This window comes from Malaclemys terrapin, chromosome 3, assembly GCF_027887155.1.
Source record: "Malaclemys terrapin pileata isolate rMalTer1 chromosome 3, rMalTer1.hap1, whole genome shotgun sequence".
NCBI lineage: Eukaryota > Metazoa > Chordata > Testudines > Emydidae > Malaclemys > Malaclemys terrapin.
The window spans coordinates 200,962,125-200,979,582 of record NC_071507.1 but is presented as its reverse complement, the minus strand read 5'-3'; the positions used below and the strand labels follow the sequence as shown (position 1 = coordinate 200,979,582).

The following is a 17,458-nucleotide window of genomic DNA, read 5'->3' as shown; positions in this document are numbered from 1 at the left end:
ATATCCTTTTTATTGTGTTTTAGTATTCAGTGGACTGTGCAACACCTCCCATGTCAATAACATCTGCAGGAGTTAGCAAATTTACCATTGGCCTCTGCCAGATTAAAAAAGGCTTACAGCTGAACACCTCATACTGATCCCGGTAGCAGCGCCTGCTCAATACATTGCCATTTATCATTAATGCCTTTGGTTTTCATTCCTTCAGCCTGCATTTAACCCATGAGACCATGTTCATATCAGGCCCATTACAAATGAAGAGCAAGTCAGATCATGAGTCACAATATCATTTACGTTTTCAAAAACAAGTCTTACTCCAACAGTTGATATTTATCTGTTGGTGCAATACAGGGGGAAGCTAGCTCTATAGTTCTACTTCAATTACTGCTTTTTCTTCTATGTATGGTGGTTCCCAGTGGGGATTAGGAAGCTCAGTTCATTTACTGACAGAGCAATGAAGAATATAGGTATGTTTCTTATGGACAGCAGGTGACCTGACTTTGTAATGCAGCTGACTTGTTACATTAAGAAAACTAAAAGCATTAAGCTTGTATTAATTTTATCGTTTCATTTCATTATATTGATCCAATGGTCTTGGAAAACCTTAGGTTGCTCTCCAATATAACCAAATGTTAGAAACGCTGTACATTCCTATTTATGCATTAGCATTTTATTTATTTTTAATAGTCAGAAATAATATTCTCTCACATTCAAGTCCCTGTGCTGCGCCCATCACTGGGGTATCTGAGCACTTCTATTCTGCTATAATTTAAATGCAAAGCTTCTTTAAACTGCTGGCTTTATAGTTGAAAAAAACTACTTCAAACAAATAATGTAACCAATTGATCTGTGAGGGGGAGTGCAGACAAGAAACTTGAGTAGGAGTTAGGAAATTGGGACTTCTGAGATCTAATTCTGACTCTGCCATTGATTCAGTGCAACTTCAGGCAATTCACTTAAGGCTTGTTTAACCAGGGACACACTCGAAAATTAATCCAAATTAATTAAAGGTGTGAATTTTAAGTGGCTTCATTGAACTGTGTATACACTCTCATTCAGGGCCGCCTCCAGCATTTCTGCTGCCCCAAGCAAAAAAAAAAAAAAAAAAAAGCCGCGATCAGCAGTGGCAGTTCAGCGGCAGGTCCTTCGCTCCTAGAGGGAGTGAGGGACCTGCCGCCCCCGAATTGCCGCAGGTGCCACCCCTCTCCCTTGGCCGCCCCAAGCACCTGCTTGTTAAGCTGGTGCCTGGAGCCAGCCCAGCTCTCATTGAGAATTAAAGTAACCTTAATTCAGTTTAGTTTAATTTAGCTATTTTATCTTTAATTCTGAAAGAGATTGTCCACACAGGGATTTAAGGGAGTTTAACCCATTTAAAATTCACACCTTTAGTTAATTCAGATTAATGTTCCTGAGTGCCCCTGAGCATACAAGCCCTTAGGCATCTTTACAAATCTCACTAGGCACCTATTTACATTTTTAGGCACCTAAAATACTTTTAAAAATTTGGCCCTCTAAGTTTTATTATCCCCATTTTACAGCCAGGTAAACTGAAATCAGAGTGGTTATCTCCTTGCCACGGCTGTTGTAAAGCACTTCAACACTCTTGGATGAAAGGTAGTGTACAGGTGGAAACATCATTATTAGGATAAAAACTGGGAGTAAACTATGGGTTTTTTTTTGTTTTCATTATTTTAGGGAGAAAAGACACATTATGCAATGTGACTGCTTAAAGGAACATTCTAATTAAAAAGGTTATTTTTTTAAAGACATCCTTATCTGTGCTTATATCATCTAAGATTGTTAAAACAGAAAGAATATTTAATATTTTAATGTATTTTTCCACAGTTTATGCTCTTCATTTCCTTGCTGTATTTCTCTTGGCTCAAACAAAGACAAGAATGTGGTTAATTTCACTTTCTGATTTTCCATTTCTCAGGAATGTTTGAATCCCTACCACAAAAAGCTTTTCATGGAAGTTAAACAAAATTAATGAAAACATTTCTGAAAGTGAGAGTACGCAGTGTCATTGTAACCGTGTCTGTCCCAGGATATTACAGAGACAAGGTGGGCGAGGTAATAGAAGATATTACCTCACCCACCTTGTCTCTCTAGTATACATCTTTTCACACACTCTCACTACCTGTCCATGCGTATTTTCAAACTGAACCTAAATTTGGGGTTCTAAGCTACCTGATAGTGTAAGCCTGAAGCACCAAATCTGAGGGGACAACAGAGCCCTCCAACTTCAGGGTATGTATACACTGAAAAAACAAAACAAACCAACCCTGCATCAGAGATCTCAGAACCTGAGTCTATGGATTTAGTCTTGCGGTTTTCATGCTACAGCGCTAAAATAGCCATGAAAACATTCCTGCTCGGCCTGGAACTCAGATTCTGAATCCTGGTAAGTAGGGTGGGTCTCGGACCCGAGCCGGAACGTCTACACAGCTATTTTTAGTGCTGTAGCATGAGCCTGAGTCTGTAGACCTGGGCTCTGAGTCTCGCTACCATGGGATTAATTTTTTTTGCATTACAGAATTACCTTAACAGACCATAGGCCAAACTGAGCTTCACTGATTTATAACAACTGAAGATCTGGCTCCAGGTTTTTGTTTAAAATAAATACACAGAACTCTATTCTTTTCACTCCTGCAAATTCTCCCATACTACATGAGTCACACACAATGAAGAGGCTTTTTTTTTTTTAAACAACTCCAGCTATTTATATAAAATAAGATAGTGCCTGTGAAGTTGAAGATCTCATTTTCAACAAGTCTGTCTCTATCTAAAATAAAGGATAGTGTTTTCTGATATTTGACTATGCATTGGTGGCTACCTGGAGCACAAGGGCTGAATCTGGAACAGGTGGGGACTTACAAGCATATGAAAAAGATGAGGTGCATCTCTGGCATGTGGAATAGACTGGGATAGAAATAAAAACTACTGCTCCAAGTACATTGCACAAGTCGGAGGGAAAAGGTGCTAAAGGGTGGGTGATGGGAAATGAAATCAGGAATTAAAAATAGAATTACATTTTCCACTTGGCAATAGACAAACAACACTAAGTGCACTTCATAAATTTTACTATTGTTGCTGCAAGTGGTATTACCATAAATCACATTAGTAGCGCACTTGGCACTTTAAAAAAGCCAAGTGGGCTGAGAGTATCAATAAGTTAAAACAGCTCCACTATCTCTGGATACTGTGGAGGGGAAATGTATCATATAAGCTTTTACTATGACTAAAAGCTTGGTTTGCCCTGCAGCAACATACAAAACAGCTTTCTGCCAGCAAGTCATTATAACAGTGCTCACCAATATTGGGGGGTGGGTGTATGTATGTGTATGTGTATGTATTTTTTACCTGCTGGGCAAGAGGAGAGGTCTGCCTGCCCTTTTTCTCATCTCTAGCAGGAAAGAGAGACTTAAGCAGCTTTGGCATCTGAGGCACGAAGGATTTTACTGGATTCAGGTAGGAGGCAGCCAGGCTACTGAGTCCTGTCAACAAAGTTTTTTTTTTAAAAAGTGTAATCAACAGCTGCAGTTCTTTCACAATAGAAAATCTATGAACCTTCTAATGTTGTAATCAGCACCAGGGAGGGAGTTGACTAGAGGTCAGAACAACAAAGGACTAGTAGTCAGGACTCCTGTTCCTATTTCCAGCTCTTCCACTGAATTAATGTGTGATCTTGGGCAAGTCACAAACTCTCTGAGGCTCAGTTTGCCCTTCTGTAAAACAGGGATAAGAGCTCCCTCTCTTACATAGGATGCCAAGACTTAATATACATACAAGGATTTGGAAACACTAAATGCTTTAAGAATTGCAGTAGTAGAATTTAAAAATCCAGGAACAAGCCACACAGATGATAAAATATTACTACGCAAGTGCAAAACTTTAACAAGGTAAACTTGATTACTAAATCACACCCAAGAAATAGCAACATGGATTAGAATTAAGTAATCTTGACTGCATCGGTACATAACCAGGGTCATGCAGCTCTCCCAGTTCACATCTGTTCCTTTACTCTACTGCTATCACTCTGCTCATCCCCCTTGAGAAACACTAGTTATAACCAGTACACAAAAACAGACAACTTTATCACTGCACTCTTCCATTATACGTTGGGCTCTATATGCAAAATATCCACCCCAATCTGCACTTTCTTCGTTATTTTCTAATACATTGGTAGCTTTGCAGCCTTTGCAATTTTACTTGCATAACATATGGTATATTACTATGTGTCTGAATTGCTTTGTCTGTTATTGAAGAATGTAAGCTTCTGGAGGCAAGGACAGTGTCTTCACAAACAGTGGGCACTACTGAACACTTTGCATACCAGCCAGGCAGGGCCGGCTCCAGGGTTTTGGCCGCCCCAAGCAGCCAAAACCAAAAAAAAAAAAAAAAAGCCGCGATTGCGATCTGCTGCGGCAATTCGGCGGGAGGTCCTTCACTCCCAGGCGGAGTGAGGGACCGTCCGCCGAATTGCCGCCGAATACCTGGACCTGCAGCCCCTCTCCGGAGCGGCCGCCCCAAGCACCTGCTTGAGAAGCTGGTGCCTGGAGCAGGCCCTGCAGCCAGGGTTTGCAGAACTGCAGTTTCCCCATATCCAAGTAAAGAAAGACAACGGTTAGGGCAGATACTCAGGACAGTGAATGTCAAGTTCTTACTGATGCTCAATGTCTGTTTGCACAGTACAGAGCACAATGGTAGAACTCAATAGGTATTCTTTTAAAAAAAAAATTCCAACTGTACATTCAGAGAGACTACCTCCGCCCCCTTTTCTCCTGCAGTTCCAAATAGAATGTTTCACTCTAAACTTTTACCACAGCCGATTTAGCTTTGGGAAAGCTGTTACCTGGATCATTAGAATGGTTCTGCTGAGCAGAGCCTGACAAAGATGTATCAGACGGGGTCATCCCACTACCAGAATGTGTTGAAATTTGGGATACATCTTGCTGGCTCTCCCATCGACCCTAGAAGAAAAGTAAGTTTATATTTTCAAAAGTATTGCGCAGGGTAGGAGTCTGCTCATACTTATACAGCATGCCAGCATATACAACGCTTCGCAGTACGCAGAATGTGCAAAACTAAGGATAGAACCCATGCCCCAAAATGTTTTCAGTTGAATTGAATGCCCAATCTCACAACATGCTGAGCATCATCAGCTCCCATTGACACTGGCAGACTCCTTTGTCTGCTTACAACCACTGAGGGCTAATTGCAAGAATCACTGAGTGAAATTCTATCATTATGCATAAGTCTGACTAGATGATCATACTGGCACCTTTTAACCCAAAAATCTAGGAAGACTTTGTGGCCTTCTAAAGTAGCATTCAAGAGTGAAGTTTGCATGAAAGAGAGGGAGAGCAGGAGATAATGAGAATAGATGGATGTGGACAGCCTTGATCTTTGGGCTGAAGGGAAAGCTAGTGCATAGGTTCAAATAGTATGACAGGAGATAAGATCAGCAAGAAACGAAGATGGCCTTGCTTGTTGTGTTCTATACACTGAAAGGAAGAGAGATGGAAGAAAAAGAAACTAGATTATGGCAGAAACCCAGCAGTCAAGGAGAGAAGTAATTAGAGAACGGGTTAGTGTTTTAGCATTGCAGATAGGGATGAAATGCGGAGATACTAAGTGGCAGGATCTAGAGAGGGCCTGCACTAAAGGAAGGAAGACGTTGAAGAAGAAAAATGACTTGCTGTACAGTAAGTGTTCTTAGAGAAGTTCTGTTCACTTGGATCCCATTTAAGTTTGCATGCACCCTATGTGCACTTTGGTACGATGTCTGCTCACCACAGACTTTTGTGCCCTCCGCCCCCAAAGGCATAAAGGGTGGAGCAGGCCCAGCTGCTTTAGTTCCTTTGCCAATACAGAACCTCAAAGCTAAAAGACTCCACAGTAGTGGGAAAGGAGGACAGGCTGTGGAATCCACGTGGATACAACATCTCAAACACCCACAGTTACCATAAGTGACCATTTTTTTTCAAGTTTTTGTCCACATAAATCCCACCCTCGGTGATCAGCTAGCATTTATCGCCCTAAGGAGGTGGGAGCTTGGAGTCCTACTTAAATAAAGATTGCAGGACCACCTTACCAAACTGGACACCAGATCCAACATCTGTAACAATGAGTGCTAAATAACAATATGCACTGAGCCTCTAACTGGCAGCCCTGCAAATTTCTGATACAGAAATATTCCTCAAGAATGCCAGTGAGGTTGCGTGGGCCCTAGTAGATCATGATTTAATGTGAGATGGGGGGGCTGATTTATTTAGTTAAGAGGATATTTTAGTTCAGGCATGATAACTAGGTCTCTAGAAATTGTAAATACAGTACTGAAGAAGGCGGTACTGAGGAAAGGGGTACCATAGAGATCAAGGCCAGTGAGGGTCTCATCTCTCACACCAGTGAGAACATCATCAGTGCAGATGGTAATGAGGTAGCTGGTACCAATATAGAAAGGTTGATGCCAGAGCTCAATTGCCACAGTGCCAGTGCCAAAGCGCATGCATCAGGCAGTAGAACTGATCCAGGTTGCAGGTCAGGCTTTGAAGAAGGAACTGTGCTTTGATGGTACCAGGAAAGGTGATTGATGCTATGTTTGGGTCTTAGAATAGTGCTCATTTCTGTCAGTCAGCAGGAGCAACTGACTGACCCATAGAGGTCTGTACTGATCATTTGCTACCTCTAGACAAGGTCTGAGGCCTTTTCGTAGCTATGGAGACACAGGTACCAGGGATAGCTTATCAGAGCGTTGGCCAAATGCAATTTATGAATAGCTGAATCATCTTTCAACTCATGATTCTCTGAGTCAAAAGTGCCCTTCACTGATTGCTCCAATAGAAATAATTTCATCCAAGTGACTCAGGCTTTCTGGATCCATTTGGAGAAAGTTTTACAGATGGAGCACTTGTCAGGAATGGGGTCTTCTCCAAGGCAAAAGAGGCCTTTAGAATGCCCATCATTCAGGGGCATTGCTGCCTCATAGGAAGAGCAAGACTTAAAACCTGGAAACTGTGCCACAGCTATAAGGTCAATGCTTCAGTACGGAAGAGTCTCAGATTTTCTAAAACACTATTTCTATTATTTTGCCAATGGGCTAAATAAAGTGAAATGTTAAGAACTCAACTGCTTCTAACTAACAGAAAAGTGCTAAGGGGTAGCGGGTGGACAAAAGTTCTGTCTCACTGCCATAGGTGATAAGAAGAAACTGAGAGGCATTTGGGCCCATTCCATCCTTTATGCCCTCAGGATCGTGGGGAGGCACATGCTCCTAGAATGGCATCCACATGTACAAGTATTTGAAGAATAGTAGTTCTTAGCAGTGAGCATGTGGAAGAAGAGAGACGAAAGAATATCCCAGTTTTGGACACGAGGCAAGATTAATCAGGATGACTATGACCCATTGACTTTGAAATGCCAGCAAGCCATCCAAGAGGAGATATTCTAGTGGCAGGTGGAGCTACTCTAATGGTCAGAGAATTAAGAGGTGTATTGCCAACAGAACAGATCAGTATAGAGTGGATAACAGAACCCAAGGGACCAAATAATATTCCCCAAAGAGTACAGAGGTAAAAGGAGGGGGGAAAGAATGCTCAACTGTCAGTGGAGGGGAAAAGACCTAAGCAATATGAATATAAACTTGTTCAGTGACCAAAAGCTATTTAGAGATTTGTACCGTGGACAGAAAAAATGCAAGAGTATGTTATATATTAACTTGATGCAGTTCCCAAGTTTCATGTATGTTTATTAGACATGGCTCTCACTTGTTTTGTACATTTACTGACTGAAACATCTAAATTTGTAACTAATGCCAACTGGTTAGACTCAGGGCCGTGAAACTTTAGTTTCCATCAAGAAGGGTGGCAGGGGAAGGGGAAAGTGCTGATACATCCTTTGTCTGAAGGAGCTGTAGCTCCATGTACATAGTACATGGTCACTGCCAAATGACTGAACACCAAGGTCAACGGACTTAATTTAGCAAATCAAAAATGGCCACTGGAAGAACACATGTTCCCTGCCATGTTTTGATTCAGGGTTGTTTCTAAAATGTTCCACTGATTTCTGGAATATTTTCCCATTGCTTTCTTTCTTCTCGGCTGGTACTCGACAATGTAGCACTCTATCCTCCAGAAAGAATTCTAAGACGCTTATTTGGAGTCAGCCCCAATGTGCACAGGAGTCTTGTAGCAAATATTATGAGTTATTTCCTAAAAGTGTTCTCTAGGCTTCACCAGCCTCAACTATTTTTTCCCAGTTGGCAGGCTGTTAAAATGCTGCCACTAGACCACAGAAATGAAAGCCTTAGTGTCTCATCTATCCAAGGCTTTCAGAAAGAACTTTACGAAAAAGTAGTCGCAGTTTTTAAATATTACCATAGCCCCATTCCTATCCCTGTCTGCTGTAATAAATAGGAGAGTGCACTAATTTGCACTGATCTATTTTGATACAACCTAGAGAACTATCACTGGTGCCAACTGGGGTTTAGGCTCAAGTGGCCCTGCCTTCCCACACGCCTTTGAGATACAACATAGGCAGCAGCTTCCCACAGATTTCAAAGGGAGACAGACACGACCAGGATAGAATGGATATCATTAACAACATATTTTAGGGCCTACTTGTAAAGAATTTTATCACTGTGTGGTTATAGTCAGAGGAATGACTGTAATATGGTCAGACTCCATATTTGGTCCCTCTCATTGACTCCATATCCAATTTGCCCAACTTACAAGACAAAAAACCCCAGAGTTAACAACCGTTGCAAGTGACTTGGGATCTAAAAATCCAGCTGTATCTTATATGACCAGTGAAAGATTCTAAAATCATAACTCATCTGGCACTTGTATTGATGTGTAAGATATAATGGAATTCCTCTCTCTCCCCCAAAACCATATCAGCTCTGTAGTAGAAAATTGGCTTGTCCTCTCTAAAGCAAGCAGATATAACTCAAAGACAGAGATGGGACCAAATGCAGCTCTGTTATCAGGGTATAAAGCTGGAGTAACTATTGTCTTTTGATGTTAGGACAGTAGTGTCTCCCTCGTCCCTATCCCGACTGTATGGTTTAATTCTATAATGCATCGTTAAAAAAATATGAAGCCCACAAGTGATTCCCCTAAACAGATTTTAAATAAAGGTCTCGGTCAAAGGGGCGATAGAAGGTTAACTCTTCAGAAGCCGCCCATTGTAAAAATCTGTGCATGCCTGCGATGTCGGTATGCACAGCTAATTTTGAATGCATTTCTAAAAAGCGCCACTACACACACTCTCCTGCTCTACTCCTGGCAAAGGATTTTCCCAATCTCTTACTCTGAAGTGCTGCCACCCACCTATGTGCAAAGAAATGAAGAGCCAGCTCTTGCTGTAAGACCATTCTGGTTCCTGGTTCGAATATTTCCAAAGTGCCTGTTTTGGTGGCTGCAAGAGAACCTCCTACCATTTCTGTCCCATCTAGGGTGAACAGGTGTCTGGTTTTTGACTGGAACACCCAGTTGAAAAGGGACCCTGGCAGCTCCGGTCAGCACCACCGACTGGGCCGTTTAAGGTTCCCTCAGCGGTGCTAAGGCAGGCTAGTCCCCTACCTGTCCTGGCTCCACGCTGCGCCCCGGAAGCGGCCAGCAGGTCCAGCTGCTAGGCGGGGGCCATGGGCCTCCAGACACTGACCCCGCCCCAAGCACTGGCTCCACACTCCCATTGGCCGGTTTCCGGCCAATGGGAACTGTGGGGGCAGTGACTGTGGCAGGCGAGAGCAGCACGTGGAACCTCTTGTACCCCCACCTACTAGCGGCGGATCTGCTGGCTGCTTCTGGGGCATGCGCAACACGGTGTCAGGACAGGCAGGCAGCCTGCCTTAGCCCCCCCTCCCCTCACCGAGAACTGCCCCAGGTAAGCCCGCATCCCAACCCCCTGCCCTGAGACCCCTCCTGCACCCCAACCTCCTGCCCCAGCCCTGAGCCCCCCACTGCATCCCAAAGCTCTGATCCCCAGGCCTAGCCCAGAGCCTGCCCCCGCAGCCCAGAGCCCTCACACACAAACCCCAGCCCCGAGCGCCCCCCCCCCAAAACCTGGATCTCCCTCCTGCACCTCAAACCCCTCATCCCTGACCTCACCCCAGAGCCCTCATCCCCTCCTGCACCCCAAGCCCCTACCCCAGCCCAGTGAAAGTGGGTGAGGGTGGGGGAGAGCGAGCCACCTGGATACTAACAATGAAAGACTATTCCATGGAAACCTTATAGAATCACAGAGGTTAGATGTAGAAAAGACCTGTGATGTCTTCTAATTCACTGCCCAGCTGCCATTACAGGATTGTAACACATTTGCTTGTTTCATGTCCATCTAGTTAGTTTCAACCAGTAAGAAGAGGCCTGTGGATCACTTCACCACACCACAAATTACACATTTCTACGAAACTATGAAACAGCTGTACCTGAACAGCTGGAGCTTTGTGACAACATAAAAAGAAAGATGCATCCAACAGACTCCGTCTCCTCTCAGTTACAACGGTTTCATGTTGATATAACACCGTTGTTTTCAATGGAGTTACTCATTGGCATCAGTGTAGCACGAACACACAGATGAACATAATTTGTTGGGGAAGAGTCTAGATGGCTTTTGTAAAGGGAAATCATGTCTCATCCATCTATCAGAATTCTTTGAGGTGGGTCAACAAACATGCGCAAAAGAGTGAGCCAGCGGATATAGTGTACTTGGACTTTTCAGAAGGACTTTGATAAAGTCCCTCACCAAAGACTCTTAAGCAAAGTAAGCAGTCATGGGATAAGAGGGAAGATCCTCTCATAGATCAGTAACTGGTTAAAAGACAGGAAATAAAGGGTAGGAATAAAAAGTTAGTTTTCACAATGGAGAGAGATAAATGGCAGGGTCCCCCAAAGATCTGTCCTGGGACTTGTGCTGTTCAACGTATTCTTAAATGATCTGGAAAAACAGGTAAACAGTGAGGTGGCAAAATTTGCAGACGATACACAATTACTCAAGATAGTTAAGCCCAAAACAGGCAGCAAACAGTTACTGTACAAAGGGATCTCACAAAACTGGGTGACTAGGCAACAAAATACAAATACAAATACATACAAATAATGTTGATAAATGCAAAGTAAATCACATTGGAAAACATAATCCCAACTACACATATAAAATGATTGGATCTAAATTAGCTGTTACCACTCAAGAAAGATCTTGGAGTTATTGTGGATAGTTCTCTGAAAACATTGCTCAGTGTGAAGTGGCAGTCAAACAGAGCGTTAGGAAACATTAGGAATGGGATAGATAATAAGACAATAAATATCATAATGCCACTATATAAATTCATGGTATGCCCACACCATGAATAGTGCATACAGTTCTGGTCACCCCATCTCTAAAGAGATAGATTAGAATTGGAAAAGGTACAGAGAAGATCAACAAAAATGATTAAGGGTACGGAACAGCTTCCGTATGAGGAGAGATTAAAAAGACTGGGATTTTCAGCTTGGAAAAGAGATGACTAAGGCAGGAATATGACAGAGGTCTATAAAATCATGAATGGTATGGAGAGTGTTATTTATTCCTTCTCATAACACAAGAACTAGGGTTCACCCAATGAAATTAATAGGTGACAGGTTTAAAAGAAACAAAAAGCACAACACACAGTCAAACTGTGGAATTTGTTGCCAGGAGATGCTGTGAAGGCCAAAACTAGGTTCAAAAAAGAACTAGATAAATTCATGGAGAATAGGTCCATCAATGGCTATTAGCCAAGATGGTCAGAGATGCAACCCCATGCTCTGGGAGTGGATGACAGGGGATGGATCACTCGATAATTGTCATGTTTGGATCATTCCCTCTGAAGTACTGGGCATTGGGCACTAGAGAGACCAGTATGGCCATTCTTATGAAAATGAGGCATAATGGCTGTATTTTCAACGTAGAAATATTTTAAAGCAAAGGAATTTAAAGTAAGAACAATATAGTAACTATAGTGGGATAATAATTTTATCTCACTCATTAGGTGGACCTAATGCATTAGTTACCTCTGCTGGGACCTTTGAATTCTGAAGCATGCAATGTGGGATATCATGAGAGGAAGGTGGGGAGGGAGGAGGAAACAAAAACAGTGAAAATTCAGATAATGAATTTTTATCTCAATGCTTAAATGAAGTACAGTATTTTAATGAGAAACTGCGGGACATTTCTATGGATGCGGCTATAAGCAATTCATTACTTGCAGATGTTTTAGCATTTCCTACATGGAACAGATATTTAACTATCGACACTAGACCGTATATGAAAACTCGATTTCTTCACACCATTGCATTATGCATTAAAATTCCTTTCTCACCCTCTATTCTCCATATGCCTATACATATATATTTACGCACACACACACGAACTGTGCAGGTCATGGGAAGGCCCTGTCATCTATCTAGGCCTTGCGATGTCTCTCAAAGGTAATTCTTTGATCTTTAAACAAGCTTACTTTTGAACCATGTCCCAATGATATATTTTTATAGTCAGCGATGGGGTTGATTCTGGGGCCACACACCACAAAAAGGAAGAGGAGATTCTCCCTAATCGTCTCTTCAAAGGCCACAAATTGCTTTAAATATTTACCTTTTGACTGCCAAGGTTGTACGGGGGACCTAAATCTTGACGGCTTCCAGATATCTGAAATGGTTAAAGTAAAAACACAGTAGTTTCTGCAAAATGTTAAGTACCTCTAATAAATGTGTCTTGAAAATACATAAGAGCAGGAGAGATGGCCTTGCAGTTATAGCACAAAACTGGGAGTCAAGCGGTTTAGGGTGAAATGCTGTCCCCACTGAAGTCTGTGGCAGAACTTCCACTGATTGGACCCTTAGGTTCTATCCCTAGCTCTGCCGCAGATTTCCTGTGTGATCTTGGTCAATCTCAAAATCTCCTTCATCTCTACAACTCAGGCATGTATAAGGCTTAATTCATTAGTATTAGTATTTATAACATGCCTTGAGATCTTCAGACAAAAAGAGTTGTAAGCACAAAGTATTAACTTGATAAGTGGATGAAAAACCTTCCGTGTTTCAAAAAAGAGTAGTGTATACAGAAGTACATGTCACATGGCTATTTTTACATAGTCTGGATAGGTCTGGGTGTTTAGAACACTAGCCTATGTGATCAGGATATGGAAATTTCTGGGTTTTCTCTCTGCTCAGGAATTCACGTGCTGGCTTATCTCCCCCACCACCAATGGTGCAACTGGGGGATCAGACCAGAGGCAACTCATCGTCTTATTCTTCCATCTGGACAGCTTAGGGCCCTGTCAGTTGTATGGTCTGCCCTCCTTATGGATCGATTGATGCAACTGTGGCATACTTACCCGATTGACATTGGGAGAGCTCAGACTCCTCCTGTTAAGTTTTCCTTTCCCCGTTAACTGCTCTTTCACCGCAACCTCCTGCAGACCAGTCAAGACAAAGAAACCCTTTACAAGCATCTAAACCGTGATCCAAGTGTAGTTTTGCATATACAGTACATGAAAATATTTCTATATAGCCCTAATGCACCATAGACGCAAGAGACTTCATAATTTAATTTTTAATGTCTCATATAGTATGCTGATAGTAGGAAGTCTACAGGGAGTGGGCAAGTTTGGTCCACTAGTAACTGTTTGCTCAGTGGTAGGCTAGAATTTTATATAATCTTTAGAAGGTCACTGAGCATCTATAGCCCTGTATCTATGAGAGGGCTATATCTCTAACAGATGTGAACAGTAAGACTCCTTTTCCTAGCTGAGCGCTTATTTTAATCCTTTACAGTAATTACATTTGACAGAGAACTTGCTTTCAATACTTAAGAGTGCAGCACACTTTATTGTTAATTTATAGGGGGCGAGCACATGCTCAGATTTGTTTTGGATGACTTTATCTCTTCCTTGCATAACTTATACCCAGAAATACAATTTTCCAGAAATGTGTCCCTCTCCTGCGTTTTTCCTGGTAAACAGATCAAGTTACAATACTTACGATTAACCTAATCAATGTCTCACGTACTGAGAGAACAGGCTTGGTTACTCCAACGCATAGCATGTACAAGATGACACAAGGTCAATCTTGCTAATCACTTCAGAAAACTTGCTTTCTGAAACGCTGGGTTTAATTTTAAAGCCAACTCCACACAAAACTATCTTTTTTGAAATACAATTCTGGCAGTGCACAGTGTGTTTTGAAACCCAGAATGGACAGTGAAACTGATATCAAGCCTTCAATCTCATCTGTATTGCATACAATTTAGAAGGAGTAACTAAAGAGCTTCCTGCACTTGCTTCCTTGGATGTGTGTCACAGAACACTCTGAAGAGCTGAGCCATATACAGAAGTGACCCTCTTGTTTATTAAGTCATTGCATGCACTTATAAAAAGATTTCTATCACAACAGTGTTCTCAGTCAGTATATTTATTGATGTCAACTCTGGCACTGGAGAAAAAAAAAAAAAAAGATACCTGGCGAAGACGATCCAGGGTGAGAATGTTCTCCACTGCCAGCACACTCCGCAGATACTTTTCAATATAGGCTTCTGAGTCAGCCGAAGCTGCGTTTTCAACATTAGCGGCCATCCTTGCTAGCGCTTCCCGCTCCTCAGCTCCCTGAGCATCCTGGGAAGAAGGAAAGAAAGGCTGCCTAGTTTAAAGGAAATATTTCCAATTAAAAAAAAAACAACCACCCAAAATACAGCCAACCAACCAAAAAACAATACATCTCTTTCCTGTACAGACCAAAGGAAGGCTTTGAAAAAATGGATGATGTTGATTCAACATGGAATCCTCCCCTAAATGAGATAAGAAATTAATCTACTTCTGCAGCACGTGCAGGAATCCCCAACAAACACTTTTTAGGAGCTCCTGCAGCATAGACGCTAGATGAGTGCTCCTGTTGTGTTTGACGAGTCGAACCCTTCAGCTGTAAACGCTGGTTATGGTTCTCTTTTCTTGTCAGCAGAGTTTAATGGGGAGAGATCACCATCAAGCAATGTAAATGCTAGTCATGCGCCACTGCGCAAGCGCAGCATTAACATCTCTCAGATATTTTTCCCCCGGCAGAATAATTGACTCTGACGGGGACTCGAGGAGGTGAAGGGAAGCCACAAGAGGGGTCATGCTTCAATTATACCTTTTGCTCGCCGGGGGCTAATGTGGTGCCAGAAGAGAGGGCAGCTGGCTCACATGCTGGAGCAGCCAGCCATGGAGAGGGAGGGGGCAGATGCTGCCTTCCTCACAATGCCCTGCCTGCAGGGCCAGGTGAGGAGGCATGGGATGGGGGGGGAGGGAGACAGAGCAGGGCACCCAGAGCTGCTGGGGGTGGGGTGGTGGTGATCACACAGACTGGAGTTCAGAAGGGCTAGTTTGGGGGGGGGGTGTGACAAACTGGGGTGGGGACACAGGAGCTAGTGGCGTGACAACATTGAGTGGGGGTGCAGGGCCACATGGGTATAGGAGGAAGTTGGGGTGCAGGCCAAACGGGGACTGGGACAGATGTGCCTGATTAAATGAGAGGTGTTGAGGTCAGCCCAGGTCTGCATGGGAAAAGCTCCCCAACTCCCTAACAATCCCTCCCCCACAAAAAACCTGTTCCATACTTCTCCCACCCACACCTCACAACCCTCCAGGTTCACTCCCAGGCTCTTTCCCAGCAATTACTTCCCTCTCCCTCAGCTCCTCTATTACCCCCGACTCTCCCAAGCCTTCGCACTGCTTCTGAGGGGTGTGGGAAATACGGTTCTGTATTGTAGTTTAAATGAATTATTACTCAAAGTTCTGTACTAATATGCCTAGTAAGGAATCTATTTGTCAAAAACATTTCCTTAATCTTTTTTGTTTTCTGTATTGTTACAGACATACTTGCTGACAGGTATTTTGAAATAAATTACCAAAATAATTGAAACTGGCATGATTATATTGTGTTATTTTGACAAGTAAAATATACAGAATTTTTATATATTGTGCACAGAATTCCCCCAGGAGTAAAATGTCTGTCTTCAGATATTTTATAACACTAAAGTCAGCTACATTTGGGTCTTTGCCTGCTCCCTACAACATACTAAGCTATCATATGAAGGGAAATAAAACGAAGAAAGTTGATAAAACAGAGACTACAGCTTCAGACACACTTCGGGTGTGAGAGGTGTCTGTCTCTCGCAGTGCTTTCTTGGAGGCTGTTACTGGGTATCTGTTTTGACCGAATGAAGGCAAGAGTGGAGGCAATGAAGGAAAGTATGACGAGGCTCAGTGCTCGAAGGGTTAAAGCAAGGCATTATTTATTAAGGGGCAGCCTCAACTTGAAATTTAGATTCTATTTAAAAAAAAAAAAAAAGTAAAAGTAGTCAGGTACTAAACCTGTTCCCAGATCCCAGGACAAGGTTTCTTACAGTATTTCTCTTCCCCATTGCTGAATGAAAGACCCACACAAACAAGGAGGGAAAACTGACTACACAGGGTAAACAATGCAGATTGCTGCCCAATGCGCAACATGGAAAAAAAACAGTTTGTCTAATCTCTTTCTGTTCTAGGAATCTTAGTTATTAGCTGTAGCAACAATAGGCAATGAATATTCAAACAGATGTGAGATTTCAAGAAGTTGGTGACCCTCTGACAGTTTCAGATATTTTCAATTCCTAGTTATTCACCTCTGGAATATTAGAGACTATCTCAAAGGTGACTCCACAGCCAGGAATGGAACTTCGGTGAGACATTCTTCTCAGGAAGCTCTGTGCAAAACCCTATAGAGGAAGAAGGAAAAGAGAAAAAAATGGTTGTTTCAGTTTAAAAAAAAAAAATGTTTTAAAATAACATTTTCAACAAAAGCAAATGTTTGTATATGGCAAATAACAGAACAGATAAAACATGCAGGCAACATTCAAAGGACTTTAGTCCAAATAAAGACGAAATCAGTTATTTTTGTCTTTATTACAGATGTAAAAAGGGGATTATCTTTCTACACAGCAAGGTGACCTCTTAACTAGAAAACAAGGGATTGGCTGGTTCTAGATTTTTTTTTTTTTTTTTTGGAGAGCCCAGGGTGACTTTTCTTGAATATTGACATGTACAGACATTACATTCTTGACCAGAGAGATCGTTATGAAGAATGATTTAAGAGGGCACGGTCATTGTTTATGCGGACTTGGTGCCGTTGCAGGGTTAAGAATTGGATTCTTGAATTAATGCAGAGATGAGTCACTGAAAGATGCTGAACAGCCTGGAAAGGTTATCACTGGGGATTAAAAAACCTTGTGAGAAGGCTGAATTTTTGTGCTGGCAAATAGACTCGGCTTGCGGTTGAAATCGGCATGGTTGGAGACTCAATACAATCTGTATGATAAATGGAGACTGCAAATGATTTCTGTGAAATGGGTTTCCCCCAGTTCTAGGTAATGGAAAATTTGCTTCACTGTTTCCTTTCTGGGAATGACTTCACACCTAGTCCGACATCTA

At 42.3% G+C, this 17,458-nt stretch overlaps 1 protein-coding gene across 2 annotated transcripts in view; it reads right to left on the bottom strand.

The window, feature by feature from the left end:
• Positions 1–17,458, bottom strand: part of KIF13B (kinesin family member 13B) — a 191,934-nt gene that overhangs the window by 24,035 nt on the left and 150,441 nt on the right. For both annotated transcript variants that reach the window (XM_054021922.1, XM_054021923.1), the window contains exons 32-37: positions 16,654–16,746; positions 14,474–14,626; positions 13,352–13,429; positions 12,610–12,663; positions 4,853–4,970; positions 3,361–3,494 (exon numbers count right to left, since the gene is read on the bottom strand). In XM_054021922.1, coding sequence (XP_053877897.1) covers positions 3,361–3,494; positions 4,853–4,970; positions 12,610–12,663; positions 13,352–13,429; positions 14,474–14,626; positions 16,654–16,746 — 630 coding nt within the window. The remainder of the gene's footprint in view (positions 1–3,360; positions 3,495–4,852; positions 4,971–12,609; positions 12,664–13,351; positions 13,430–14,473; positions 14,627–16,653; positions 16,747–17,458) is intronic.